General features: G+C 46.7%; 2 protein-coding genes across 2 annotated transcripts in view; both read left to right on the forward strand.

Moving 5' to 3' along the window:
* LOC139790750 (ankyrin repeat domain-containing protein 26-like) overlaps positions 1-27,751 on the forward strand; it is a 678,272-nt gene that overhangs the window by 31,301 nt on the left and 619,220 nt on the right. Inside the window, exons 12-13 of the mRNA XM_071732606.1 lie at positions 24,052-24,116; positions 24,462-24,603. Of these exons, the coding sequence (XP_071588707.1) occupies positions 24,052-24,116; positions 24,462-24,603 (207 nt within the window). The remainder of the gene's footprint in view (positions 1-24,051; positions 24,117-24,461; positions 24,604-27,751) is intronic.
* Positions 18,763-22,643, forward strand: LOC139790737 (ankyrin repeat domain-containing protein 7-like). Its single transcript, XM_071732592.1, has 8 exons — positions 18,763-18,989; positions 19,355-19,421; positions 19,669-19,842; positions 19,956-20,062; positions 20,474-20,611; positions 21,079-21,308; positions 22,267-22,300; positions 22,380-22,643. The coding sequence occupies exons 1-8, from the start codon at positions 18,763-18,765 to the stop codon at positions 22,486-22,488; spliced, it is 1,086 nt and encodes a 361-aa protein (XP_071588693.1). The 3' UTR covers positions 22,489-22,643.

A 27,751-nucleotide genomic window follows, 5' to 3' on the forward strand; every position in this document is an offset into this window, starting at 1 on the left:
CCCAAAAGAGGTATATTTCCTCAAAAGAAGGCTGAAAATGTAATTATTATCAAAGTTCTTAACCCTTATATGAAACACCACTGCACCATGCACCATGATATACATCAATATTGAGGACCATATTGCAACGATGGTTCTTAAGCAGCTCTTACGATTGAAAAACCACATATTAACAGCAATTCCAGCTGCAAATAAACAGATTGCATACCCTAAGTATCAAAGGTACGGCATGATTGGTTTAATCTCCAACTCTGTGAAATTTCCAAAGGAAAATTCCCACTAATTCCCACTAATTCTAATTCCCACTCGACGAAGCCATTCTTCGACTGGAGTTGGAATTCAAACTATTCAGGCAAATTAGTCAAAATCTGAACTGGACTCGAGCCGATTAGCTCGGGCCCCACGTTGGGCGCCAATAAATCTGTCACGGTTTAACACTGGCCTGGCAATTAAACCGAGTAACAGACGCTCTCTATTAATCTCTCTCTCCTCCCTGATAAGAAAGGAAAGAGACTTATGGGTTGGAAACTAAACTACACAACTTTAATGAAACACTAATGATAAATGGGAAAAATTACTAAATATATACAAATATACTAGAAAATGGATACCACATTCCTTCCCCCCTCCCCCCCATAGCTCTCACATCACCACCGAGTCTGCAGGACAGCTCTGGGAAAGTCCAGGCTGGACTCCTGGAGTCGGCAGCAGTCGGGAACTGGAGGCAGGAACACACAGATAAGAGCTGGCACGGATCAGGACCACAGGCAGACGAACGGACGGGATCCTTCCAGGATGCCAGGTGAAGGAAAGGAAGCAGGAAAGGCAGGAAAGGCAGGGAGCCGGAAGCTGGAGGCAGGAAATCTGGCTTGATCCTCGTGATCCATCAGATTATACTGAGGATGATGTATATGGGATGGAATATTCTGTTTGGTCAATTCTGGCACCAACTTGTCCGTTCCTCCCCAAAGGAGGGCTGCAAGTGGGACCTCTTTATGTTTTCCTCAGAGCTGTGCAGTGTCCTTGGCTCTGCATACCAGTCTCTAGCAGTAACTATAAACATCAAGTGTTATCAGTCCTGGAAACACACACTGCCTCAGAAACTTGCTGTTAACTTCAGCAAGTGCAACTACTTAGAAGAGACTCAGCTGAAAGAAAAAGTACAAGACAGAAAATAACCTTTGTCCTGGCCAAAACCAGGACACTTGTCTACTAACCTGTAGTTAGTATAACTGTTTATTTCAGCCAGGGCAGCTGCTGCTTACAAGAGACTTAGCTGAAAGAAAAATGACAAGAGAGAAAATTAGCTCTATCCTGGCAAAACAGTCCATGGGCTGCAGATCCACATCTTCCCCTCCGGGCCCTTCCATGGGCTGCAGGGGACAGCTGCCCTCTCCTCACAGGCTCCAGGGGAACTTCTGCTCTGGCCCTTCCTTCGTTCACTGACACTGTCACCCAGGGCAGCTCCTGACTCCTGAGGCAGGTGCTCTCCCAGGTACGGACAACCCAGATCTCCACACCCCTTCTATATCCCCCCAGTCACCACAGAGACCCCCATGACAACGGTGTCCAAGCACCAGGCCCTGACTCACAAAGCCCTGCTGCTGGCCTGCTACTGGCTGGGACTGTGTCACAGAATCATGGAATCATGGAATGGGTTGGCTTAGAAGGCTTAAAGATCATCTAGTTCCAACCCAACCCATTCCATGATTCCATGATTCCACTCAACTGAAGCCAACCCAGCCCCATGGAACTCACTTTCTAATTCCATTCACAGAATCACCCTCTCCTCTCCTTCATCAGCACCCTCTCCTTGATTACTCAACGATGAGCTTCCCATGCACCTCCTGCGGCATGATCCTACAGATCATTCAGAATCAAAGAATGCCTCAGGCTGCAAGACACTGCTGACCATCATCTTGTCTGAGTGCCCTGCTCAAGGCAGGCTGAAACCCAACTCTAACCCCTGACCCCTAACCCCAATAACTAACCCAAACTCTAAACCTAACCCTAAACCCTAACTTCTAAAGCCTAAACCCTCGCCCTAAATCCTAACTCTAGCCCTAACCCTGAACCCTAAACAATGAAACCTAAGCCCTAGCTCTAACTCTAAACCTTAAACCATAAACCCTAAACACTAACCCTAACCCGATCTCTAACCCCTAATGCCTAATCCTGAACCCTAAACCCTAGCCATAACCCTAACCCTAACCACTAACCCTAAACCCTAATCCTAAACCTAACCATATACCCCAGCCTTAACCCTTATCCTAACCCTAACCTCTAACCCCAACCTATACCCTAACCCGTCACCCTAACCCTAAGCCCTTACCCTCAACCTAACCCTAACCCTGACCCTCACGTTAACCCTTACACTAAAGCCTAATCCCTAAAACCTTATCTCTCAACCCTAAACCCTAAACCATAACCCTAACCCCTAAAGCCTAACACCTAACCCCATACCGCTAACCCCTAACCCTAAACCCTAAGCGCTGAATCCTAAACCCTAACCCTAAAACCTAAACTCTAATCCCTTAACCCTAAACACTAACCCTAATCCTAAAACCTAACCCCTTCATCCCTGACCCAGGCATCCATGGCCAGCTGCACCCAGGCAGGGACGCAGGGACGCCCTGAGGGTCGGACGCAGCATGTGCCAGTGGAGAGGAGCCACGGAGGCCTTGGCCCTGCTTCCACGGACCCCAGCTGCCACTCCACCTAATTAGCTTAAGCCTCATATTGAGCGCAAATAAATCTGTCAGGGTTTAGCGCTGTGCCGGCAATTCAACACAATTAGAGATGCTCTCTGCTAACTCATCTACTAACCCCCCTTCCCTCCCAGACAAAGAAAGGAGACAGAGGAAGGGAGAGAGACTTACGGCTTGGAAACTAAACTACACAGCTTGAAATGAAACGCTAATGATAGAAAGGAAAGATTTCTAACGCTACACAAATAGACAGGAAAATTGATACCACGTTCCTTCACCCCCTCTCCCCCAAGAACTCTCACGTCACCACCGAGGCTGCAGGGCGGCCCTGGGAAAGTCCAGCCTGGACTCCTGGATTCAGCAGTGCTCGGGACCTGGAGGCAGGAACACAGAGATTCAGGCTGGCACGGAGCAGGACCACAGCCAAAGGAACTGAGCGAATCCTCTCAGGATGCTGAAGCAAACAGGCTCAGGCGAAGGCAAAAGGACAAAGGAAGGAAGAAGGAAGAGGGCAGAAGGGCTCTGACCCTCAGCATCCCTCAAATTTATACTGAGGATGTTGTGTACGGCACGGAATACTCTCTTTGGTCAATTTTGGTCATTTCTCGTCTCTGCTCCTCCCTTAAGGAGGGTTGTAGGTGTTACCTCCTTGCTCCTTTTCTCTTTCTGGTGCACGAGATGTTCTTCAGAACTGAGCAGCGGCCTTGTTCTGCAGAACATTCCCTAGCACTAACTATAAACGTTGAGTGTTATCACTCCTAGAAGCAGACGCTGACTGGGAAAAAACTTGCTGTTTATTTCAGCCAGGGCAGCTGCTGCTTACAAGAGACTTAGCTGAAAGAAAAATGACAAGAGAGAAAATTAGCTCTATCCTGGCAAAACAGTCCATGGGCTGCAGATCCACATCTTCCCCTCCGGGCCCTTCCATGGGCTGCAGGGGACAGCTGCCCTCTCCTCACAGGCTCCAGGGGAACTTCTGCTCTGGCCCTTCCTTCCTTCACTGACACTGTCACCCAGGGCAGCTCCTGACTCCTGAGGCAGGTGCTCTCCCAGATACGGACAACCCAGATCTCCACACCCCTTCTATATCCCTCCCAGTCACCACAGAGACCCCCATGACAATGGTGTCCAAGCACCAGGCCCTGACTCACAAAGCCCTGCTGCTGGCCTGCTACTGGCTGGGACTGTGTCACAGAATCATGGCATCATGGAATGGGTTGGCTTGGAAGGCTTAAAGATCATCTAGTTCCAACCCAACCCATTCCATGATTCCATGATTCCACTCAACTGAAGCCAACCCAGCCCCATGGAACTCACTTTCTAATTCCATTCACAGAATCACCCTCTCCTCTCCTTCATCAGCACCCTCTCCTTGATTACTCAACGATGAGCTTCCCATGCACCTCCTGCGGCATGATCCTACAGATCATTCAGAATCAAAGAATGCCTCAGGCTGCAAGACACTGCTGACCATCATCTTGTCTGAGTGCCCTGCTCAAGGCAGGCTGAAACCCAACTGTAACCCCTAATCCCAATAACTAACCCAAACCCTTACCCTAAACCCTAACCTCTAAAGCCAAAGCCCAAGCCCTAAATCCTAACCCTAGCCCTAAACAATAAACCGTAACCCTAATTGAAAACTTTAATCCCTAAGCACTAACCCTAACCTGAACTCTAACCCCTAACGCCTAATCCTGAACTTTAAACCCTAACCCTAAAACCAAACCATATTCCCTAGTCCTAACCCTTATCCTAACCCTTACCCCTAACCCCAACCTTTACCCTTACCTTTACACATAACTTTTACCTAGCTCTAACCATGACCCTCACGTTAACCCTTATACTAAAGCCTAATCTCTAAACCCTTATCCCTTATCCCTCAACCCTAAACCCCTAACCATAACCCTAAGGCTTTCCCCTAGCCCCTTAAGCCTAATACCTAACCCCTCACCTCTAACCCCTAACCCTAAACCCTATGGGCTGAATCGTAAAACCTTATCCTAAACCCTAACCCTCAAACCTAAACTCTAATCCCTTACCTCGAAACACTAAATGAAACTATAACTTCTGTTTCTTTCGATCCCCAAGCTCTACAGGTCATAACAGAATCAAACTTTAGGCAGAAAAGTCAACATAGGACAGCACGGATGAATACATTTCAAAAACAACTTCTTTTTCTAAGCCATACCAGGAAAAAAACAAACAAAAAAAACCCCACAAAAAATACAAACAAAAACCCTGCAACCAAACAAAAATGCCTAACCAAACAACAACAATACAAACAAACCAGCAAAAAAAAACCAGATCCAATGAACAAGAAAAAGACCTACCTTCAGGAACTGCAGCTGCCACCTCTTGCCCACTGCCTCTCTTCTCTTCAGGGGATTAAAAATCAGGAGATTAAAAAAAAAAAAAACGGGAAAGAACTGAAAGAAGCACCTTCCCTGCCATCCACTGACTACCTGGGAAAGACTTTTCCTTCCTAAGACAGAAGGGAATCTTGACTGAGCTTTCTTTTACAAGACCTTCACAAAGACTTGGTTCCCATCTTGAACAATAAATATAGTCAGCCTATCCTTCTGATAGCCCCCAGGTGCTGGCTCTATCCTATACCTCTAACTACACAAACAGTCCTCACATTCCCACCTCAGGGAGTATTTCACCCAGATACACTCTGCAGGAACTATGTCAATTCTATGATATTTTGTGCATTAGCTGCCAGACCAATGCTTTTTGGTAATCATGTAGTTGTTGCTTAATCATTTCATATATGGTTTTGATCTAAACCAGAGCACTACTGTGCAAAACATTCAAAGATTTTCAGAGTAAATTAAGTTGGAGTGAGCCACCCATTCTTTGATGTTTTATCCGGGTGCTCAGACTTGCAGTCCATTATTAAAAGTCTCCAAGAATGGACATTTACATGTGTTTACATGCGTAACCCTTCTAAAAATCTGGTTTCAAGCTTTCTAATACTTGGTATTATTCAGCTCTCTTTAAGATGGCAGTTTCAGAACAATTACTTGCAGATGTGCACAACGCAAGGAACTGTTACCATCCCCAGAGTCAATGCAGACTTTAGGTCCTGCAAGGACATTTACCAAAATGTAACATTTGTGCACACTTCCCAGTAAGAGTAATGTCCCCAAATGTAAACCTGCTGGCATCTCCAGCATTAGTCAGACTTGCTTACCTGGATGGGCTGGGGCAGCATGGGATATTCTGCACCCAGGAGGTAGAATCCGGACCATTGACATTTCTGCCCCCGAGCCCACTAAAAATTCTACCTCCTGTTGCTGGAGACCTACTCTTATTTTATATCAAGGGCTCCTTTATTTCTCTGGTCCCCAGCAAGTAAAGCCCCTGACACCCCTAATCTTCCTTAAACATTCTCTCATCCATCTTCCTTTGTCTACAATCCCTCTTCATATGACCCTTCTTTTTGCAATAATAGCAAACTACTACATTCTTAGTCCTTTCAGGTGGCCCTGGAACTCTACCAGGCCTCTGATACCGTCCTGTATGCTCAGCCAGTTCCTGACCCATTAGTCTTTGACCTGCCGGTCTCTGACTTTCTCAGACAGCAGCAACCATCATTTCCACTGTTTGCTTCTCTGTCTCCTCATCTCTTCGCACATACACTTTCTGAGTCTCCCTCAACAATTCATCCAGTCAACAATTTCTCCAGCTTTTTCCTACTGTCCATCCAAGATTTAGCCACAAACTGAGCTTTAACAAAGCCTCTCCTACTGGAGTACTTGGGTCCAGCCCTGAGTACAAGCTGTAAGTTCTTTCTTAACCTTTCTAACCACTCAGTAGGAGTTTCATCTTTCTTTTGGTGTTCCTTAAATGCTTTATTAATATTTTGCCCTCGTGGGACTGATTCCCTAATACCTTGAATAATTATAGTTCTCAAGTCCTGCATATGTCCCCTATGTACTGGATCCTGGTTATTCCAGTCTGGTTTTTGAAGGGGCCACTTAATATCGGCTGCAGGACCATGCTGATGTTGCTCATCCTGAATTCTCATTCCTGCCCTCCTGATCATTCCCCGTTCCTCTACAGTAAACAATATTCCTAAAATTGACTGCAACTCATCCCAGGTAAACACATTAGGTCCTAAGAATTGATCTACACGTTCTGCCACTCCTAAAGGATCCTCCAATAAATTTCCCATTTCCTTTTTAAATTCTCTTGCATCTCCTGAGTTCAAAGGAACAACCACATATCCCATACCAGCCTGCGGTCCTCCCATTGCAATTTCTTGTAGTGGATATAAACCACCCACATCTTTACTTTGTCTCGCCCTTGTTTGGCTTCTTGTAACCCGTCTCTGATCCACCGCTGAGGAATCTGAGTCTGAGTCCTCATCAGGGGGAGCACGGGGGGCTACCTGAACTGGTGATACTGGGGGCTGGGGTTCTGGAAGTGGAGGTGGCGGAATATATGGTGGAGGTGCAAGAGGAGTTTCTTCTGATTTAGGATTTTTCTTTTCTTTCTTTCTCCATTCTTTTAAAGGGTACAAATTAATTCTTGTTTCTGACCCAATCCATAAACTAGCATATTCACTTTCTTCCAGGCTGAATGGTTCTTTTGATTTCACATATGTATTTAATGCCTGGCAAATCCAATCTTCAAATGACCCAAAAACGGGCCAATATAAATGATCTTCTCTAATTTGTTTACCTCCCCATACTTCCACACAATAATGTATCATTTTAATTTGGCTTTTACCCTGCCTAGAAGGGTAATTATTCCAATATTTAACCATTAACCCCAAAGGACTGTCCAGGGGTATCTGGGGAAGCCTAACTTGCGGTTCCCCACCCATGGGATCAGAAGGCTTGCTTTTCTTCTGTCCCATCTTCTGAGGTGCCTTCTCACACGCACGCTGACGCTTCGTCCTATTCGTGACCCAGCCCCTCACAGGGTGAGGTCACAAACCTCTTCTTCTCCCCCAGTGGGAGCTCTCTGGTTGTCCCATGCCCTGCTTTAGATTCAATTCATACTGGAATGGATGTGGCTCTCCTGCTCTGCTCCCCAGCTGCTCCAACCACCTCTCTACTCCCCCCAGGGTATTTGCCCTTGCTTCCCCCCTCTGCATGCTTCCTCCTTCAGTTTGAGGGCTTTTAAGAGCTGCTGGCTTATCCACGCCGCCCTCCTGGAGTTTTTTCCCGGTGCGGGATGGGGAGTCTGGGGAAATGGCAGCTGCCAGCATGGGCCGGGAACCAAGATGGCCGCCGGGCAGCCCCCTGCATGCCCCGGGACTACAGCTCCCAGCATGCCCCGGGACTACAGCTCCCAGCATGCCACGGGGCACTCCTCCTTTCCTGCTGCCTGAGCCCGCCCGACCCCGGGGCTGCCCTGGGCCCGGCCCAGGTAGGAGGGGGAGCAGGAGGAAGGGGATCTGGGCAGGGAGAGAAGGCAGGAAAAAGAGTGGTGAGGAGCGGGAAAGAGATGGTGGGGAAGGGGGCAAAGAGGGAGGGAGGGAGGAAGGGAGAGGAGAAGGGCGGGAAGGAGGAGAGAGTGGGGGTGGACAGAGAGCGGGCCAGGGGCAGGCCAGGGGCCTGAGAGACAGAAAAAGCCCCAGGAGAGGGGAGTGACAGAGGGGTGGGAGAGGGAGCAGGAGAGAGGGGAAAGGGCGAGGGGAGAGGAAAGGAGAGGGGAGGGAGAGGCAGGAAAGGGGGGAGGCTGCAGGAGAGAGAGGGACAATAAGGCCAGAAGAGGAGAGGGAGAGACAGATGTGGAGAAAGAGAGAGAGAGAAACAGCAATGGCTCTGAGAAGAGGCAGGGAGGAATTGGGAAGTGTTGAGAGGGAGACAGCCAGTGAAAGCCGAAACTTGTGATGGGCAAACGACAGAGAGGGAGGGTCAGAGCCCCAGAAGATCAGTGATGAGCAGCTGGGCCAGGCCCCATCACCCTGGGCTTCCCCCTGGGGTCTCCATCTCTGCTGTCTGCCAGCACTGGGGACACCCCAAATGTCCTGCCTGCTCCCCACAGCCCTCCTGAGCCCTGGGGACATCTGGGCTGTGGTGTTCATGTCCCAGGGCTGATTTGGGGGTGTCAGGGCTCTCCTGGGGCACTCTGGGACTGAATGGGAGCAGTATCTCTTGAGTGCCTCAGCCTTTCATCCCTGAGCAGTTGAAGCCAGGCACTTTTTCAGGCTGTGACAGATGATGGGAAGATGGATGCTGGTGGTGTGCTGGTGGCTCTGTTCAGCTCCCACTCCAAAGCTGTGATCACTGAGATTAGGGGCCACCTGAAGGCCCTGGCAGAGGTCTCCAGGGAGTCTGTATTCCATTTTTTGGTATCTTTGGGCTCCAATACGCTGGGGCAATGGGATGCTAGGGTTTCAGGTGCTGGGGCTATGGGGTTGCAAGGTTGTGCTGTGCCAGAGTTTAGGGTTTGGCGGGCTGCAGTGGAGGAGACTCAACTCCAGCCCTGGAAACCCCAACTGATCCTGGGGGTTGGGGACTCTGACTGGGGACATCAAAAATATCCTGGTGGTGTTGGGCTGCAATTGGCAACCCACAAACCATCCTGGGGTCCAGGGGACATGATGGGTGACCCCCAAATCATTCCAGGTGATCTGAATTACCCTGGAGTGTGGACTCCCAAAATATTTCCAGAGAGCCCAACTCATCACAGGGTGGAGGCTGCAAGGGGGGACACCGACCAATCCTGCTGAAGCCCAGCTCATCCCCTGTTGGGAAACTGTCTGGAAGAAAACAGACATGTGAGCAATCCTGACTCTTTAGTTTTAGCTAGAGTAAGCTAAGGGCCTTGAGACCCAGTTGCAAGGTTACTGAAAGATGAGCTATGGGAAAAAGATAAGGGAACTGGCAGTAGAAAAGAAGAAGTAACACGATAATGAGGAAGCCAGCAGAAGTTCTGTGAGAACAGAGTTTGTGTCCAAGATATAGCCACCTGCAAGATATCGTTATATAAACAAAGGCTCTATATAAAGCGAGTGTCCACTGTTAATAAATTACTTCACTTTAACCATATTGGTGACTGCGTGTCGTCCTTTAAGCCTCTGCGGATTTTTTCCCACAATCCCCCATGTGGGTGTGATGGGTGCCCCCCCAGCTCACCCTGAGGAGTGTGCAGCATGGCTGTGGACTCCACAACATCCTAGAGGTGGCCAGTTCTTTCTCACCATTTTAGGTCTAAAAGTCTCACTTGTGATTCAGGAAATGCAGCTTGCTTTGTGGAATAGCACCCTGCTCCCCTTTCTGTGCAGAACTGGGTGTTAAGTCAAAGATCTGGACTCTGCCTGTGCTTGTGGCACACCAGGTAATGGACCCACTTTGGGGACAACACTGTGACAGCATCAGAAACTGCACGAGATGTATTAAAGAAAGGGAGTGCTGTCAGTAAGGCAGAGTAGTGCACAGATTTCCCCAAATCTGTGAAGAAAATGAAATTCAATTTCTTAGCTCAGTTTGAAGGCAGCTTTTACAAGCTTGTGACTGCTGTCAGTATTGCCAGGTAGACATGAGTGGTTTCAGCAGGGGAGGGAATGTAAGCCATTGCTTGTGTCATTTCTCCATGGGTCTGCCTAATATATTTGTGGTTTTAAACAATGTTCTCTTCTTCTAGACCTGTCCCTGCTCACTGTCCTGGAGAGTGTACTTTTTGAAAAAGACGAGTGTGTGTTTACCCAGAAGAGGAGAGGACCCAGGGATGGAGGGGTCCAACTCCCACTTCTTACACCAGACCCAAAGGAGACGACACTGCTGGGGTAGGTGAGTTAAACTCCAGGCTGAACTTTCAGAAGGGAGACTGCCAGTTACCCAGCAGTACTTTGAAATGATAGGCTAGACCCAGGAGAGAGTTGGTACTGTTCTGTTCAGAACAGTTCTTACTCAAATGAAGTTAACACTGATCACCATGATTACTCTCCACAACTCTTGCAATCTCACAATATAACAGTCTACGCCATAAAAATCTTTCTGAAAATTGTTTCAGTCGTAATTTTTAAAGTAATGAGCATGTCCAGCATAATGAGGATGCTGAGAGAATGCATTCTACTTTGCTCATACTTGTTTGTGTATCTTTGTAGGGCTCCCGTGAATAGAGAGGCATCCAACATGGGCTGTGGACAGAGAGCACCCCTTGTTTCAAGGTCACCAAGAGGAACCTCTGGAAAACAGTGCTTGACATTTTTCTAGCCCCTGTATGGAGCTGGGACTGGATTATGAAGTGTTGATCTACAAAAGGAAGGTGATGATGAAGAGATTCCTTTGTGGACGAGGAGAGGGGAAGGAAGCATCTCATGGCCATGGGGACTGATGGAATTAGGAAAGTGACAGGAACTAGAAGGTAAGAAAAACAAGCAATAAAGCAGCCAAAATGGAATAGTGAACTGAAGTATGTGCTAGAATCCAAGTTTGGGTTCGTATAAAAAAATGTAAATTGTTTAGATGTAGACAGCTTGGAATGGAGACCTGAACAAACTGAAGTAGCATCATTTCTTACAGATGAAGGAAGGGATGGAATTACTGAAGGCGTTTAAAGGCTGCAAATATGAAAATAGTTCATTAATTCGATTTTTCTTTTTTTTTTTGTCACGTACTTAAATGCTGTTTCCCCACCATTTTTGGTAGTTTTTTCTTTAGATCACTTGTGCAGGCCCTTTTCCCTCAGGTGTCTAAAGCCCTGTCTGGATGTGACATCAACACTAAGCTGTGATAAACCAGCTGCTTCCTGCAGCGTGGCCTTTCTGAGGTGGCACCAAAGGCAAGGGGGGATGCAAAGCCAGAGCTCTGCCTTTGCTTTCAGCAGTGCCATCATTTCAGTGTTGCCAGAGACAAAGCCTGCTTCAGTTTCTCTGTCAGAGAGGAAGCTGAAATTGCTATTGACAAGTTCAATTGCTACTGAAACAGCCCTGGCCATGAAACTGCACTTCTTCTTAAAAGCCTGAAAATTAATGTGTTAGAAATACCGCATGCTGAATGTGTCTGAGAATTTCTCTAAAAGTGTAGAGCCACTGATCTTTGATTTAAATGGAAGTTGGATTGTTTTGGGCTGTTCTACTTTTCTTTTAATTTGGTACTGGCAAGAGGTCCTGTGTTGACATTAGAGTGGGAGGTTGGTATTGCTGAGTTTCTAGGTTTTGCTCTTGCTGTGTTGGATATTCTGGTTGGATTGAAAAAGAGAAAGATCCTGACAGGATTAACTCCTGTAAGGAGAGGAGATCAGGCCAAGCTGTTTGGGTGAATTTACTTTATGTAGAAAATGAATTTGTATTCATAACCAGTAAAATTCAGGGTTAAACTGAGAAGGAAGTGAACAAAGCAGCTGAGAGGTGGCATTTTCCACTAGAACAATGTAACCAAACACAAGGCCAGAACGGGATTAACTTCTGTCTCAAAGATAATTAAAAGTGTAGGTCTTGTTCTTAAAACAAGACACTGCCAAGGCCATTGAGGCGCCAGCTGGGCACCAAAGAATGTGAACATCTGCACAAGAAGGACATAAAAGATGTCACCACAAACAGATAAGAAGAAAGTTATGGATAGGGTCTGATATCGCCTTGTAACAATATAATGAAGTCAGCAAGAACCCTAACCCTAATTGAGAATGTAACGATGTTGTAACCTCCCCTTTTCCTGTATAAACACCCCAACCCTTTCCCTTAACCCTCGGAACTCTTTGTCCAGCAAGAGCTGGGAGTTCCCCGGATCCACAAATAAATACCTTTGCTGTTTAAAGGCTTAAAACTCTGTCTCTAAACAGTTTTATTAGGCCTTTTTGGGCTTCAGGATAATAGTGAAATATTCCAGAAGATTTTTGGAGCACTGGATGTGGGCACCTAAATGATTGTAAATTTTCTCTGGTTGTGGCTCAGACTTGAGTAAATGTAAAGATGGAAAGTGACTGCATGGCAGCACTGTGTGTTGGTGTTTCTGTTCCTTTCCATGTCTGTATATTTCTATACTACCAGGACTGGCATTTCTATTCCTACAGATATTTGATCTCTTTCCCTTGTCTTGCCTTTGTTACCCAAATTGAGAAGAAGTTCTTCCTCCCTGCTATCAATTGATAATGATTTGTAAAGTTTTGTAGGGTGAATTTGGTCAGAAATTGTTAACCAGCGGAGGAAATTCCAGTGCTCTTTGTTGATGGGGAAGAGAAGTGTCTTCCTTGATTTTTAGTTAATAGACGTCCAAAATAAATTCTAGTTTTAATTGTAATTTTTCAATAAAATACCCGATTGGAGTAACTCTCTTTCATAAATAGATATTTACACGTGGTGTATTTAGCTGTTGATTCCATTCAAGGTCCAGATGATTCAGGTGTAGTCATTACAATCCAGTTTTGAAATAGTGCTCTTGGCCTGGCTTTGATCAGAGGTTTGCTTGCAGATGTCACTGGACTGAAGAAGTTGCATAAGATGGAGCTGAAGCAGTTCCTGCCCGTTTAGGAAAGACAGCAATATGGGCCAAGAGCAGTGCTCCTTTTTTTCCTTGCAGACACAACTGGCTTAACTTAAGCTGTGCCTAGCCAGTTCCACTTGCTCTCCAGCTCTCCTTTTTTTTAGAATGTTTTGTTTCTCACAGATTGTCTCTTTTGCTAAATGTAAGTTCTTAATTGACGTTTGGTGTGCATGTCATAAATCATGGTTGCCAATCTCAAAAATGTTGGCGTTTGAAGAGACTGAGCTTTTAAACAAATGTAAGAGTTCAGAATCAAGGACAGGGGATTAAATAGGAAGGAAAATGGGTCTTTCTGAAAGCTCCTTGAGGACTGTAGTTTCATTTAGTGTTGAATGATCAGTCAGCTTAAATTACTAAAAAGAGCTAAAGCTGATGTTTTGTGATTGTATCACACTGCAGCCATACGTTGTTTGCTTTGTTTGCAAACTTTATAGAATTCATGAAGTACAGATACAGAGCGTAGGAAAAGTGACGTGTAGTATTTGTGGAGGATGCAGGAAATTTTTGTAAGGTATTTTCCTGCAGTTTTTCAGATAACAAAGCCTCATGTGGGTGTATAAAGAACTTGATGTCCTTGTATCTGGAAGAACACCTGGATTCAGGGCATGGAGCTTCAGTGCCTTCAAAGCTCTGTGCTCAGTGCCCAGCGGGCTCTGGGAGCAGCAGTTGGAGTAGAATGGATGGGTTGGGTGCTCAGGAGGTGGGGCTGTAGTCTCTGTGCTGCTAGGACTGGAGCTGGGCTGTTGCTGACTGGTGCAGGTTCTTCCTGCTACACATGCATTAGCCTGGCTTAGTTAGCAAGAACAGAGTTCCTTCCTTAGGAGAGATGCAGGCCGGGTGTAGTTAACGTGGGTGGATAGTGACTGATCTCTAGGGTAAGATGGTGGCAGATACTGAACTCTGGAGGCTGGTTGGACACTGGTGGCAGGGAGCTAAGTTAAGAATCTTGTCTCCTGTCAGCCTTCCCTAAGCCTGAGACCATTGCTGTTAGTGACGTGTTTCTTAAGTGAATTTAGAGAGACTTCCTCACACCTTACTCTTTCACTGCTGTCTTCTAGAGAGTTTGCATTGCTGAGTGTATTAAATAATTCTGGTGGGAGCACTCAGGCAGAAGAAGTTTAACTGTTTGGCCACTGAAGCTGTGGGAACACCAGGGTGTTTTGACACAGGTGTGAAGTTCTGAAATGTAGTACAGAATCAATAGTGTGCACCAGAAAAGAGAAGTCACTTGCCTGTGGATAATCTAGTGTTGAAATCAAGGGTCATCAATGTCATTGGTTTACTGGGTGGAAGGTAGTTGAACTGCATGGAAATTTCAGATTGTGATCTTCATTTTACAAGACTGTTGCTGTTTGTGGCTTGTTAAATCCTTCTGATAGATCTCTTGATGTTCTTCTCTGCTGCAAAATAGCAACCTCTCTCTAAAAAGAGTTGTGCACTCTTGCAAGAGTGTATTTCACAGAGTCACAGATTCATCTGGTTTGGAAAGGATCTCTGAGCTCATCAAGTCCAACCCTTGATCCACTGCCACTGTGGTTACTAGACCATGGCACTGAGTGCCACATCCAGCTTTGTTTTAAAACCTCCAGGGATGGAGAATCTACCACCTCCCTGGACAGCCCATTCCAATGTCTGATCACCCTCCCTGTAAAGAATTTTTTCCTAATATCCAACCTAAACCTCCCCTGGCAGAGCTTAAGTTCATCCCCTGTTGTCTTACTGGCAGCTACTCGGGAGAAGAGCCCGACCCGCAGAGCAGCCCTGGTGTGTCAGCTCTTAAATGGCAGAAATCTCCATGTGGGTGTTTGGTTTTGGTGACTTTGGAACAAACACCATTACAGGCGTTCCTTTTTGTTGTGTTGGCTCTGGCCTGTGCTTTGTTTAAAAAAACAAACACCTCTTTTTTGGAAAGGAAAAGGGAAAAGCTTTTTCTTGGTTTGCTGGCTGCAATTATGAAGGGTTGCCTTTGTTATCAGTACTCATTTGATTGCTTGGCCAGGGAGGTTTGAGAAAATAATTTTCCTGAAGAGAGCCCAGTGAAGCACAAAAGAAAGTAAGTGTCCTTTCACTATTAGGAAATCTAGGAATAAATTAAGTTACCTGGCCACAGCATGACTATTATTTTCTTGTTTCTTCGTTAAAAACACCTATGGATTTGGTGTAACTAAGAAAATCTATCAAAGTTCTGTGCTTTGAGTGTGTAGAGCATGTAGATTCTGAAAAAAACCTCACAGCAAAATCAGCCCATTGTGATAAATGGCTGAGTCTCTGGTAGTAGCAAATGAGACTTAGTTTTATTTCAGCAAATAAAGGCAAAGCAAACAGCGCTGGGTGCGTGGGGAGTCTCCACATTAAATTAAATTAAAATTAAAAGTTTAATCTTTCGGCTTATATTCCATACTTTAATACATATTCATATTTATTCTAATGCATATCTGTGACTATCCTAATACATATTCACGACTATTCTAGGAACAGGCTGGATTATGTTTATTAGTTCTTGGGAGAGGCAGGCCTTCAAAGGCACGTGCCCGCTTTTTCTCTGAGGGTCTTTTTAACCCCCATCTTGTGGTCGTTGGATGAAGTCAGTGTCTGCCTCAGTTTCCCCTCTTGTTGCCCTTCGATTCCACACATGAGCTCCTTCTCTCCTGTGCAACGCTCTGCAGTCAGCAGTAAAACCAGCTTAGATTATCACAATAGGATGTACATTGGAGCCTTTTTTAGGGTACAGGAACTGTGCATGTCTTGTTTCCTGTTCCCCTAAGCCTTGTGGTTATACAAGGAAAGGTTACGTCTCATTCCCCTGATTCAACATTGTGCCATATCCAGGTCTCAGGTGTGACCTGGGTGCCACATCATGACCTCTTTGCCGCACAGGTCCAGTGCCCGTGTTCTAGAACCCTCCAGGTCCGTGGCAGCCATCAGAGTCTCTGGTGGTCTGTAGCACCGGGCAGCAGCCATGGGTCACCATGGTCACCATCTCTGTAGGCATCCAACCCATGGTGGTGAGTCATGGAATGATGGAATGGTTGGAGCTGGAGAATCCTAGAATGGTTTGTGGCAGCTGGGTGTCCTCGGAGGGACATGTTGGGATCCATCCCATCTCTCTGCCTTTGCAGCCCATCTCCAGGAGAGCATTTTTGGGAGGCCCTGAGCCAGGTCTCACCCAGGTCCTGGGGGTTGCTCACTCTTCTGGTCCTTGCTGGAGGGATGAGCAGGACTTTTCCACTGTTGTCTTGGCAGGAGGTGGCTGTGGGGATGCTCCACAAAGAACCACGTCCCTGTGGGCTGCACACCAAGCAGGGAGAAACCAGGAGTGGATTTCCTGGCTCTGGGGATGCTCCAAAAGAGGGGAAGAGGGGCTGGAGTAGATCCTTCCAGCTGGGCACTGATCTCCACTGGAGCTGCAGGGAAGAGGAGGAGGAGGAATTCAGTGCCCAAGCGGAAAAAAAAAAAGGGAAGAAAAGCCTCAGCAGGTGGCATCAGTGATGACTCCATCATCAGGAACAGGAGGAACAGGAGGAGGAGAAGGAACAGGAAGAGGAGCATGATGATGATGAGGAGGAGGAGGTGGCTGGTGGAGTTGGTGATCCCTGGTGTCCTGGTTTGGGCCAGGATAAAGGTGATTTTCTGTCTCTTGTAAGTAGTTGCACTTGTTGAAATTAACAGCAAGTTTCTCAGACAGTGTGTGCTTCTAGGACTGATAACACTTGATGTTACTGCTAGAGGCTGGTATGCAGAGCCAAGGACACTGCTCAGCTCTGAGGAAAACATTTTACCCTCCAGAAGGCATAAAGAGGTCCCACCTGCAGCCCTCCTTTGGGGAGGAATGGACAAGACAGATGCCAGAATTGACCAAACAGAGGATTCCATCCCATACACCTCATACTCAGGGTAAATTTGAGGGATCACGAGGGCCAAGCCATGCTTCCAGCTTCCGGCTGCCTGCCCTTCCTGCCTTTCCCGCTTCCCTTCCTTCACCCGGCATCCTGGAAGGATCCCATGCGTTCCTCTGCCTGTGGTCCTGATCTGTGCCAGCCCTTATCTCTGTGTTCCTGCCTCCAGTTCCCGACTGCTGCCGACTCCAGGAGTCCAGCCTGGACTTTCCCAGGGCCGCCCTGCAGCCTCGGTGGTGACGTGAGAGTTACTGGGGGAAGAGGGGGGAAGGAACGTGGTATCAATTTTCCTCTATATTTTTCTATTGATCATTACTGCTTCATTAAAGTTGTGTAGTTTAGTTTCCCACCCACAAGTCTCTCTCCCTTATTCTCTCTCCTTTCCTTATCAGGGAGGAGAGAGATTAATAGAGAACATCTGTCACTCGGTTTAATTGCTGGGCCAGTGTTAAACCGTAACACCTGGTTTAGGGGTCTCTCTTCTGGGGGTTTATTTCAGGATCCCCTTTTTAGGAGTTCCTGATGTGGGGGAGTGTTCTGGGGGTCTCTGGTTTGGGGGAGCCTGGCTGGGGGAGCCTGGTTTGGGGGTCTCTCAGTTGGGAACTCAGTGCTTTGGGGTCTCTTATAAGGCCCCCATTTGGGGGCTGAATTTTGGGGGACTTCATCAGGGAACTGTAAGATGATTTTCTGTGTAGCTGGGTGTGGCACATGTAGCATGGTGGGGGTTAACATTTGTGTTAACATTTTCCCCAGAGTTGTCCTGCCAAGGAGAACAGAATTCCTGGTAAGCCAGGAGAATTCTAGATGTCCATTTCCCTCTAGTTATGGGTTAGACTTGTCTAAGGAAACAACCTGTACTTGTGCAATGGCAGTGGAACTTTTGCAGTGAGCTCTGTGCAGTCAGAACAAGCTAGTTTGCCATTTAAACATGTGGTGAGAGACAAGAAGTGGTTGTGAAAAGATGGGATAAGCTGGTGACAAAGAGCTTGCAGCTCTCAGCACAGGGTTTGATACCAAAAGCCACCACACACCAATAAAAAGAGCGCAACTGCATAGCCCTGAGAATCCTCAGTACAGCCAGCTGGGCACCAGCCACAAAAAAAGCATGATTTTTTACCCTCTCTAGCTCCTCCTTTTAATTGGTTATAAAAAAGCCTCTCCTCAGGGGGAGAATTTTCCACTTTGTATGACTCATAGAGGTGGGGGAGAGCTTCTCAGCTTCTCTCAGATACTTAAGGGACCATTGTCACCTGTAGTGGCAATGAATGAATGCTGAGGCTTAAACCAATGCAAGGTTTAAGGATTAAAGGAGCCTTTTCCTTTCCTTTCAGCCCCCTCCCCCCGCCCTGTGAATTGGTTCAGCCCCTTCCTGCTCCCCCCCCCCCCCCCCCCCCCTCCTCCCGGCAGGTGGTTCGGCCCCGCCCACCGTTGCCCCTGGCGACTGCCGTTAGGGGCGACTCTGCCGTTGTGGCTCCTGTGCTGAGCTGCGCTGGGCTGTGTCTCTCCGGCTGCTCCTGGTCCTTGCTGTTGGTTTGCTCCTATCTCCTGCCTCGTCCCTGCCTTTCCCCTTGCATCCACCTCGTCCTCGTCTGTCTCTTCCCTCCCCTGTCCCTGCCTTTGCCCTTCCCCTGTCATTAACCTCCACCCCTCCGGCTCTGCCGGCTGCCTCCTGCTGCTCCCGCAGAGCTGTGCCCCGCACCCCGCAGGGCTCCCGGGATGGGGCTCTTCAGGAGGAAGAGTCATCGTCGCTACAGTACTGTGCTGCCCAGTTACAATCCTGTGTGGCCCCGTGCTGCTGCTGCCAGCACCAGTGGCCCTGAGATTGAGGAGAAAGATCTGAAGAGGCTGCACCATGCTGCTGCCCACGGCCACCTGTCCTGGCTGAGGTTCTGGCACTCGTGGATCAAGATTTGGGGCATTGACTGCCGCGACAGGGAGAATCGGTGAGGGGCTGTGGGCCACTGCTGGGACACCTCGGGTGGCGTGCGGGAGCATCCCCCCTGCAGGGTTTGTGTGGGATCCCCTTGGAGCTGATTGCTTGCAAAGCAAGATGTGCCCTGTCAGCTGGGAGGGGGAACTCGAGAGCTTTCCAGTGCTGGGAGCTGCTGGGTGGGCGCCAGTGCTCCTGGAGGTGCTGGGCTGCCGCTTGGCCCTGCTCTCCCTGCAGGGTTCTCAGGCATCCCCAGGTCTCTCCTGCCCTGGGATGGGTGGTGCCACAGCTTTGGTTCTTTTGCGTTAAGCTCACATGTTTAATTCTCAGGACACCTCTCCATCTGGCGTGTGCAAACGGCCACACAGAGGTTGCCAGATTCCTTGTAGAGCACGGCAGCCAGTTGGATGCTGTTGATAATTTTGGGAGAACACCCCTGATGAAGGTGAGTGGGAGAAGTTCTGCTCTTGGAAGAGGGGCTTATCGACTGTGCATGAAAGGAGAGGTGTCTGGCAGGACTCTGTACGCAGAGCTGTGCGGAAACACGCCTGTTGGATTTGGAGTGGAACAGGCACCTGTCAGATCATCTTTGCAGGTGCTCTTCTTTCCCAGTGGTCAGAAGCTGGGCGAGCTGTGATGGAGTGAAATGTGAATTCTGGAAGTCTTTTTTTTTTTTTGTGTGTTATTCCCAGGCAGTACAGCTCAGAGAACAAGACTGCGTGACTTTTCTGCTAGAGCAGGGTGCTGACACAAATCTTGCAGACATCGATGGCAACACTGCCCTCCAGTTGGCCATCCTGGCTCATCATAAAAACCTCGTGAGGCAGTTAATCAAGCATGGTGCCAAACTGGATGCCAAGAATAAGGTAAATGTTTCTATTTCTTCAAGAAGTCCTTTCAGAACGTTGCATCAAAATTTTTACAGATTATTTTTTTTTTACTTTGGTTGTTTACATGATGCATTTCTCTGACTTTTCAGAAGGGCTGTACCCCACTAACTCTTGCTATCACTGAAAAACATGAGGTGATATTAGAAGATCTCCTGAAAGCAGGAGCTGATGTGCATGCTCGAGATGAGCATGAAAGGTAAGGGGTTTATCCAGGAGCAGGAGGGGGGGCTGGAAGAAGGAGGGGGTCCAGGAGGAGGAGGGGATCCAGGAAGAGAAGGGGATCCAGAAGGAGGAGGGGATCCATGAATAAGAGGGGGTCCAGTAATAAGAGGGTATCCAGGAATAGGAGGGGGTCCAGGAAGAAGGAGGGGATCCAGGATAAGGAGGGGGGTCCAGGAAGGAGGAGGGGGCCCAGAAGGAGGAGGGGGTCCAGGAAGGAGGAGGGGGGTCCAGGAAAGCAAAGACTTTGGTTTGCTCCTTGAGTGTTTATCCAAATGTGTTCATTGTAAAGGAATGGAGAAAATACTTCTGAGAGCAAGCAGGAATGAAAATAATGACTGTGTCTGTGTCAAATGATCCATGGCATTGCATGTTTTGAATCTTTCAGAACCCCACTCATGATTGCTGCTTCTGTTGGGGAGATGTATTTGGTCAAAGTTCTCCTTTCTCACGGTGCCAATATTTCCCATGAAGACAAAGATGGGAGGATAGCTGTGGATTATGCTGATCTTCATGGCCATTTACGGTAAACTTTGAACTTTATGATTAGAATAAATGGTGTGGTCTCTTCCTCTTCCAGTAAACCTCTTCCAGTCTTATTTTCACACCTTAAAGTCTCTCTTCCCTATTCCCTTTTTATCTTCCTTTGGGAGGGTGGAAGGGGGGGTAACCAGAGCAATTCTGTCACCTGGTGTTTGGTTAGAACTGAGATTATCTCAGGTGGTTATGTGTGCCTAAAAGGCAGGCTGAAAAAATGTTCTGAGCAGGAGTTAATTACTTGGAAGGTGGGAATGTGCATTTATAGGGCGAATGTGACTGCAGGGAATGCTGGAGTGAGTTCTGTGTGTATTACCCCTAACAAATACTGAGGAGTTTATGAATTTTTATAAATATTTGCAGGGGGGGGAGGGGGGTGGTAATAAATTGGTGTTAACTGTTGTGCCAGCATGTGGTTCTTTTTACCAATTTTATTTCCTCTCTTTCTCTGTCCAGTGTAAGTCAGTACCTGGCAAAACTGGAGGACACAGCAGAAGCTCCTGCAGGGGATGCACTTGGATCTCCCGAACAGGCAGGAGCTGCTGGAGGGATAAAAGAAAAACCAGACCAGGAGAACAGAGGAGAAGCTCCTGCGTGTGATACAGAAGATCCCAGCATAGTCATCACTCCTGAGCAGGCAGGAGCTGCTCCAGTTTTTTGGGGTGCACCTGCTGTGGACAGAGGAGGTAGGATCCTTAACTATGGAGGAGCTCAAGAGGAAAATGATGTGGCCTTTTCTTGAGGTGGTTTGGGAACGTGCTGATTTGTTACTTTTTGGCCTTGTCAGGGCACCTGTGATTTGTTGGCAGGGTTTAACATTGGCCCAGCAATTAAACTGAAATAACAGATGCTCACTAGTAATTCCCCTCCCTGATGAAGAAAGGAGAGAGAATAAGGGAGTTATGGGGTGGAAACTAAACTACACAGCTTTAATGAAACAGTAATGATAAATAGAAAAAATTACTAAATATATACAAAGATACAGGAAAATTGATACCACGTTCCTCCCACCTCTCCCCCAGTAACTCTCACGTCACCACCGAGGCTGCGGGGCAGCCCTCGGAAAGTCCAGGCTGGAATCCTGGACTCAGCAGCAGTTGGGAGCTGGAGGCAGGAACACACAGATCCAGGCTGGAATGGGTCAGGACCATAGGCAGAGGAACGGATGGAATCCTCCCAGGATGCTGAAGCAAACCGGGAGAGGGGAAGCAGGAAAGGCAGGAAGGGGTTTGACCCTCGTGATCCCTCAAATTGGAAATTTGAGGAAAAATTGTCTCAGAAAAGTCACTGTTAGCAACAAGCAATGCAGTGCCTGTGTGTACTGTCTCTTCTGGAACATAGTTTGATTTACAACAGAAATGATGCTTTTTTTTTTTCCACCCTCAGTGATTTTTTTAATAAAAAAATTACACTGCTTTGTGATCAAACACCCAGCTCCTTCAGTGAGTGTTTAAAATCCAGTCTATGCTTAGGAGAACACAGAGCCCTAGAAGGATCCTAAAGAAGTCATTTTTTAATATCAATGAAATGTTGTCACCTCAGACTCTAGACTGCGACCTGTTGTTCTTTGAGGTTTTTAAAGTGTACTGTTTAATTGCTGGCATTTCAAATCTAATGTCAGCATGTCATTTAATCTTTGAACAGCCACAGAAAACCTTTGTGAAGGAGGCTCAATAAGGTGAGACTTTACAAACCCCTACCATTTGCTTGAGGGGTGATTTTAGAGACACAGCACTGATTTTGCTTTGTTTTTTAAGGAGCTCTGAGACTGAGATGAATGATATCACTTGGAAAGATTCTGAAGATTCACTCCTTTTTACCCCTAAGGTATGGTGCATTTACAGGAGAAGTGTCCTTGAAAAATAAATCTCTTGAAGGCAAGTTTTCTCTGGGACTGAAAGAAACAGAAGTTCCAGCCAGCATTTTTTTCTTCTTAGAAGCCATCTCTGGCCTTTCTTCTGCTGTCAGATTTTGCTGAAAAACCTGTAGCTGTGGCAGAGAAAGCAGTAGATTTGTGGTTTGGGGCCAAAAGTCATAGGTACACAGTCACATTATTTTATTTCTTCCTGTTCATTTGGATCAACATCTGTTGCAGGGGGATTCTGCAGTGATGGGGAACTTGAGTGTGGCGGCTCAACCCACTCACTAATGCTGGAGATGCCAGCCAGCATCTTTAGTTTTAAGATGATTCCATTTTCCTGCACTGATTTAAATAGAAATAATGCATTTTTCTGCTGTGATGTTTGAAATTTAGGGATAATGCAGAGGCTGGTTTGTGCAGTGAGTCTGGTGATGCTGAGAGTTCCTTGCAAGTAAGAATTCTGAAACTTTGAGAGCTGAATTTTACTATAGCTGAATTTTACTGTAACTGAAATGAAGCTGGGCTGAAGTGGGGAAGGGCTTCTCAGGGGCTGTGAAGAAGCAGGGCTGAGACTGCGGACAGGAAGAAATCCTTTCTGCTCCTCCAGATTTCCATGGAAAAGCTGAACGCCTTGTAAATGAAAGCTCAGCAAAGTTTCCCTTTTTTCTTTTCAATAAAAAAGCCTTTTTCAAGGAGTCATTTAAAGGCAAAGAAGATGCTTGCTTCTGCCCTTTTAAAAATCTTCTTTCCGTTGAACTCTTTTCCTAAAAGTTACCAGACCTGAAAGAAAAGCAGAAGAAGGAGGAGACGGGAGGCAATGGTGACCTGCAAAGCCCTGCAGCATCTGAGAATGCGAAGAAGTCTGTTGGCAATGGTGGCCTTCAAGTCCCCAAGGCACCTTTAGAAGTCAGCACTGGTGAGAGAACTGAGTTAGGAAATAGAATCAGAAGTTGGAAGGGACCCATCAGGTCCAACTCCTGTCCCTGTGTCTTTGGGCACCCCCAGAATCACACCTGAGAGCTTCATCCAAAACACTTCTGGAGCTCTGGCAGGTTTGGTGCTGTCACCACTTCCCTGGGGAGCTTCTTCCACTGCTCAGCTGCCCTCTGGCTGCCAAAAATTTTCTGATGTGTAACCTAAACCTCCCCTGATTCAGCAGCTTTCGCTCCTTTTAGTTCCTTGTCTTGAGATGTGGGAATCTTGTGCTTTTCTGTCTGAATTTCCCCATGAGGCTGATTTGGCATCATGTGAGCAGTCAGAGCCCAGCTGGAACCAGGAGTTGCTGTCTTCTGGGTGCTTGGGTTTCCTCTCTGGTCTCCAGCTCCTCGCCCCTTTTTCTTTGCATCCACATTTTCCCAAAAAGTGCATCCTTCAGGATTTAGACCTCATGGGGTGGCTTAAAGGAGAGCCCTGCAAGTGGTCTGAGCAGCCTAGGAAGCCACCCAGCCTGAGCCTTGTGTTCATCTGCTGGAGATTTAGATGTCCATCCCCTGAAATAAAAAGGGTGTTTTGTGTCTTTGTGTCAGTGGGAAGTGATAGCAAAGTCTCTCTTCTTCCCTGGGGTGTAGGTGCCCCAGCAGCCCTGGAAGCAAAGGAACAGGAAGATGAGGATTCTTCTCCCTGGGATTCTGAGGTACTTTGTGTGAAGGACAGGGAGGTTGCCATGGGGGGGCTGGGGAGGGTAGGAGGGAGATCCAGGAGCACCTGAGAGCTTGCTGGAATTGGAATGAAGCTGGGCTGAAGTGGGGGAGGGCTTCTCAGGGGCTGTGCAGGAGCAGGGCTGAGACTGAGGACAGGAGGAATTCCTTTCTGCTCCTCCAGATTTCCATGGAAAAGCTGAAGGCCTTGTAAATCAAAGCTCAACAATTTTTCCCTTTTTTCTTTTCCATAAGAAAACCTTTTTCAAGTAGTCATTGAAAGGCAAAGAAGATGCTTGCTTCTTCCCCTTTTATATCTTCTTTTCCTTGATCTCTTTTAGGAAGAGTCACCTGTAGAGGAAGTAAAGCAGGAGGAGGGAGGCAAAAGTGAAGAGAAAAAAGCTCCAGCTGCCTGGATTGTGAAGCACCATGTTTTTCATGTTGACTCTGAAATCCCCAAGGCAGCTTCAAGAGACGTCACTGGTGAGAGAAAGGAGCTGGGAAACAGTGATGCAATTCTTTCTCTATCATTATTAAATGATGTTTTATAATATAAAAGGTGTTGCTCTCCAAGTGGTGGAGGTTCCTTGTATAGGAGCTCAGTGTTTGCTTCCTCCTAGCATCTTGATACTGATAATTTATGCCAGTCTCTGTTGTGCCTTCAGTGGTGTTATCTACAAATGTTCCTTTGCCACCAGGAAAAGCTGAAACCCCGTTACAGGGTGAGTGAGAGATCATGGACCTCGGAGTAACAGGAGTGGTGCATTTCTGGCCCTTAATCCAGAATCTTTCTTTTTTCCATTAAAATGAAAGTTGCTCCAGAAGAAAGGAACTCACAGAGGTGCACGTGAAGTTGCTATTGTGATAAAATGATTCACTCCAGCAGCTCACAAATTTTAGAGGGTGTTTTATTTTGTTCTCAGCCTTTTCTCACAACCATTAAAGATGCACTCTAGGTGTAAATAAGTAGTATGAAGTCATGCTGTTTATAAAAATCTGTTTTTCACTGTAGGTGAGCACTCTGGCTGTACCTCCCAGATATCAGCAGCAGCTGAAAAAGAAGTTATCAAGGATGCCATTGAAAACTCAGTGGTGCAGGTATGGAAAGCCAAATATTTTTGAATTAGAATCTTAACTGTAAAATTGTATTAAAAGCTATGGTGAAAAAACGGTAAGTGGATAATGAAGGGAGAGTCCTGGAGAGGAAGAGTGAGTCTGAAGTGAATCTGGATCCAGTCTTCCTATGGTGTAAAATCCTTGTCATGATGTTGGATATTTTTTCTTTTGCTGCTTTGTTTCCAGCTGGTTTCCTTCAGTTTTTTTACCATTATTTTTCCTGTTGTGCTGTGCAAACAAACAATACAGTCAAAAGCATCTTTTCCCCTGCAAAATGCATATTCAAGTGAAAAGGGAGAATTTTCAGTAACATGCTGATCTGTTGGATGAAACGTGGCTTTTTCTTTTTGAGAGAAAAAGCCTTGAATTTTGGCCACCTTTCTGATGCTTTCTCTACCTCTGCAAAACATGTGTGGGTTTGGCCATGTTAAGAAGTGTTTGAAAAAAGGAATTTTTTTGCAGTGGGATTAAGGCAGGCATCCCCTGGAGTTTTCTGTAAGAGCTCAAGTGGAGCAAATTACTTGGAATTTGGGGCATGGTTTGGTGGGCATGGTGGTGGGTGGTTGGACTTGAGGATCCTGGAGGTTTTTTCGAACCTTAATGATTCTGGGGTTTTATGACTCTGTCCACGTAGGAGCAATTGGCCCAGGCCCAGAGGGAAAACCTCTTACTCCGCCAGCAACTGGAAGACAGGAAGCAGCAGCTCACCCAAGAAAGTGTAGTGACTGTTGCTCAGGACTTCTTTAATGACATTTTCAAGGATCTCAAGGCTGATACTGAGCAGAAAGTTTATTTGTTGGAAGAGAAAAACAAGGAGCTATACGAAAACTGCAGTGTCTTAAGGAAACAGGTCTTTAGATGTGAGGTTGACAAAGTAGAAGCACAGGTGAAGTATACAGTATTAGCAGTGCTTAAGACTATTAGCAGTATTTTGGGGTTAATTTCTGAGTTTTGGGGCTTCTAAGGGACCTGGCTGTTCCTTAGAAAGTCAACTTCAGACACCAACCTAAGCTTTCTCTTCTCTATTTTATGGTGCGTGGCAATATTTAAATTTCTTTGTTCTTTGTGGCTCTGTGAAAGACCAAGAACTGCACAGAAGACTCTTGAGGACCTCAGTTAAAGTTTTTCTGCAAAAAACAAGTAGGAAACGTGCTCTTCTGCAGAGCATTCCACAGCCTCAGGCAGAGCAATGATTTCATTTCTTTAAGATGGAAAGAGGGGAAAGAAATCCAGCAGTGCTGTCAGTCATTTTACTCTGTGAATCACTTTGTATTCTTAGTACCAAACTAACATACACATGCTTGTGTATGGCTCAAGAAGAGTAGTACTTGAGGTTGTTTTTTTTTTTTATTAAAATCCTCCTGAGGAGCTCTTGGTAGTTGAGGTGCTCAGCATTTGGCTACCGACAGCAGGCAGATTTTTCCTGCTTTTTGAGTTCAAGACAAGGTCTAATTGTATAAATCAACAAATTAAAGACAGAATTAATGGTCTTATAATTTTCCTCATGCTCATATTCATTAGTGCAAGATCAGAGTACTGCAACAGGAGCTTGCTGATGCTCTGAAAAAGCTCTCCATGGTAGAAGCTTCGCTTGATGTCGCCACGTGCTACAGAAGGAACCTGGAGGAGGCCACGCTGGGCTTGAAGAAGGAATTGGCAGAAAATAAATCCAAGGTACAGAAAGTTTAGAATCTAGAATAAACTTCCTAGTGCTAGGGGGGGGATGATGTGTGGAGGAATCACAGCTTTTTACAAACGTAGTGTTAGGGTTTAACACTGGCCCAGCAATTAAACTGAAATCACAGATGCTCACTATTAATCCTCCCTCCCCTCCTTTATAAAGAAAGGAGAGAGAATAAGGGAGAGAGACTGATGGGTTGGGAACTAAACTACACAGCTTTAATGAAACAGTAATGATAAAGAGGAAAAATTACAAAATATATACAAATAGACAGGAAAATTGATACCACGTTCCTTCACCCCCTCTCCCCCAATAACTCTCACGTCACCACTGAGGCTGCAGGGCGGCCCTGGGAAAGTCCAGGCTGGACTCCTGGACTCATCAGTGCTCGGGAGCTGAGGCAGGAACACAGAGATTCAGGCTGGCACGGAGCAGGACCACAGGCAGAGGAACAGATGGAATCCTCCCAGGATGCTGAAGGAAACAGGGACGGGTGAACAAGGGGAAGCAGGAAGGGCAGGAAGCTGGCTTGGCCCTCGTGATCCCTCAAATTTACCCTGAGTATGAGGTGTATGGGATGGAATCCTCTGTTTGGTCAGTTCTGGCATCTGTCTTGTCTGTTCCTCCCCAAAGGAGGGCTGAAGGTGGGACCTCTTTATTCCTCTTGGAGGGTAAAATGTTCCTCAGAGCTGAGCAGTGGCGTTGGTTCTGCTTTAACTATAAAAATCAAGTGTTATCAGTCCCAGAAGCAGACACTGTCTGAGAAACTTGCTGTTAATTTCAGCAAGTGTAACTACTTACAAGAGACTGAACTGAAAGCAAAAGTACAAGACA

The sequence above is a fragment of the Heliangelus exortis genome, unplaced genomic scaffold (genome assembly GCF_036169615.1).
Source record: "Heliangelus exortis unplaced genomic scaffold, bHelExo1.hap1 Scaffold_135, whole genome shotgun sequence".
Lineage (NCBI taxonomy): Eukaryota > Metazoa > Chordata > Aves > Apodiformes > Trochilidae > Heliangelus > Heliangelus exortis.

Bases quoted from the DNA above. Each gene is read 5' to 3' on its own strand.
- LOC139790737 (XM_071732592.1), top strand. From the start codon at position 18,763: ATGGGGCTCTTCAGGAGGAAGAGTCATCGTCGCTACAGTACTGTGCTG. The intron at 19,843-19,955 runs GTAAATGTTTCT...CTGACTTTTCAG, and splicing joins AACTGGATGCCAAGAATAAG to AAGGGCTGTACCCCACTAAC. The intron at 20,612-21,078 runs GTAAACTTTGAA...TTCTCTGTCCAG, and splicing joins GATCTTCATGGCCATTTACG to TGTAAGTCAGTACCTGGCAA.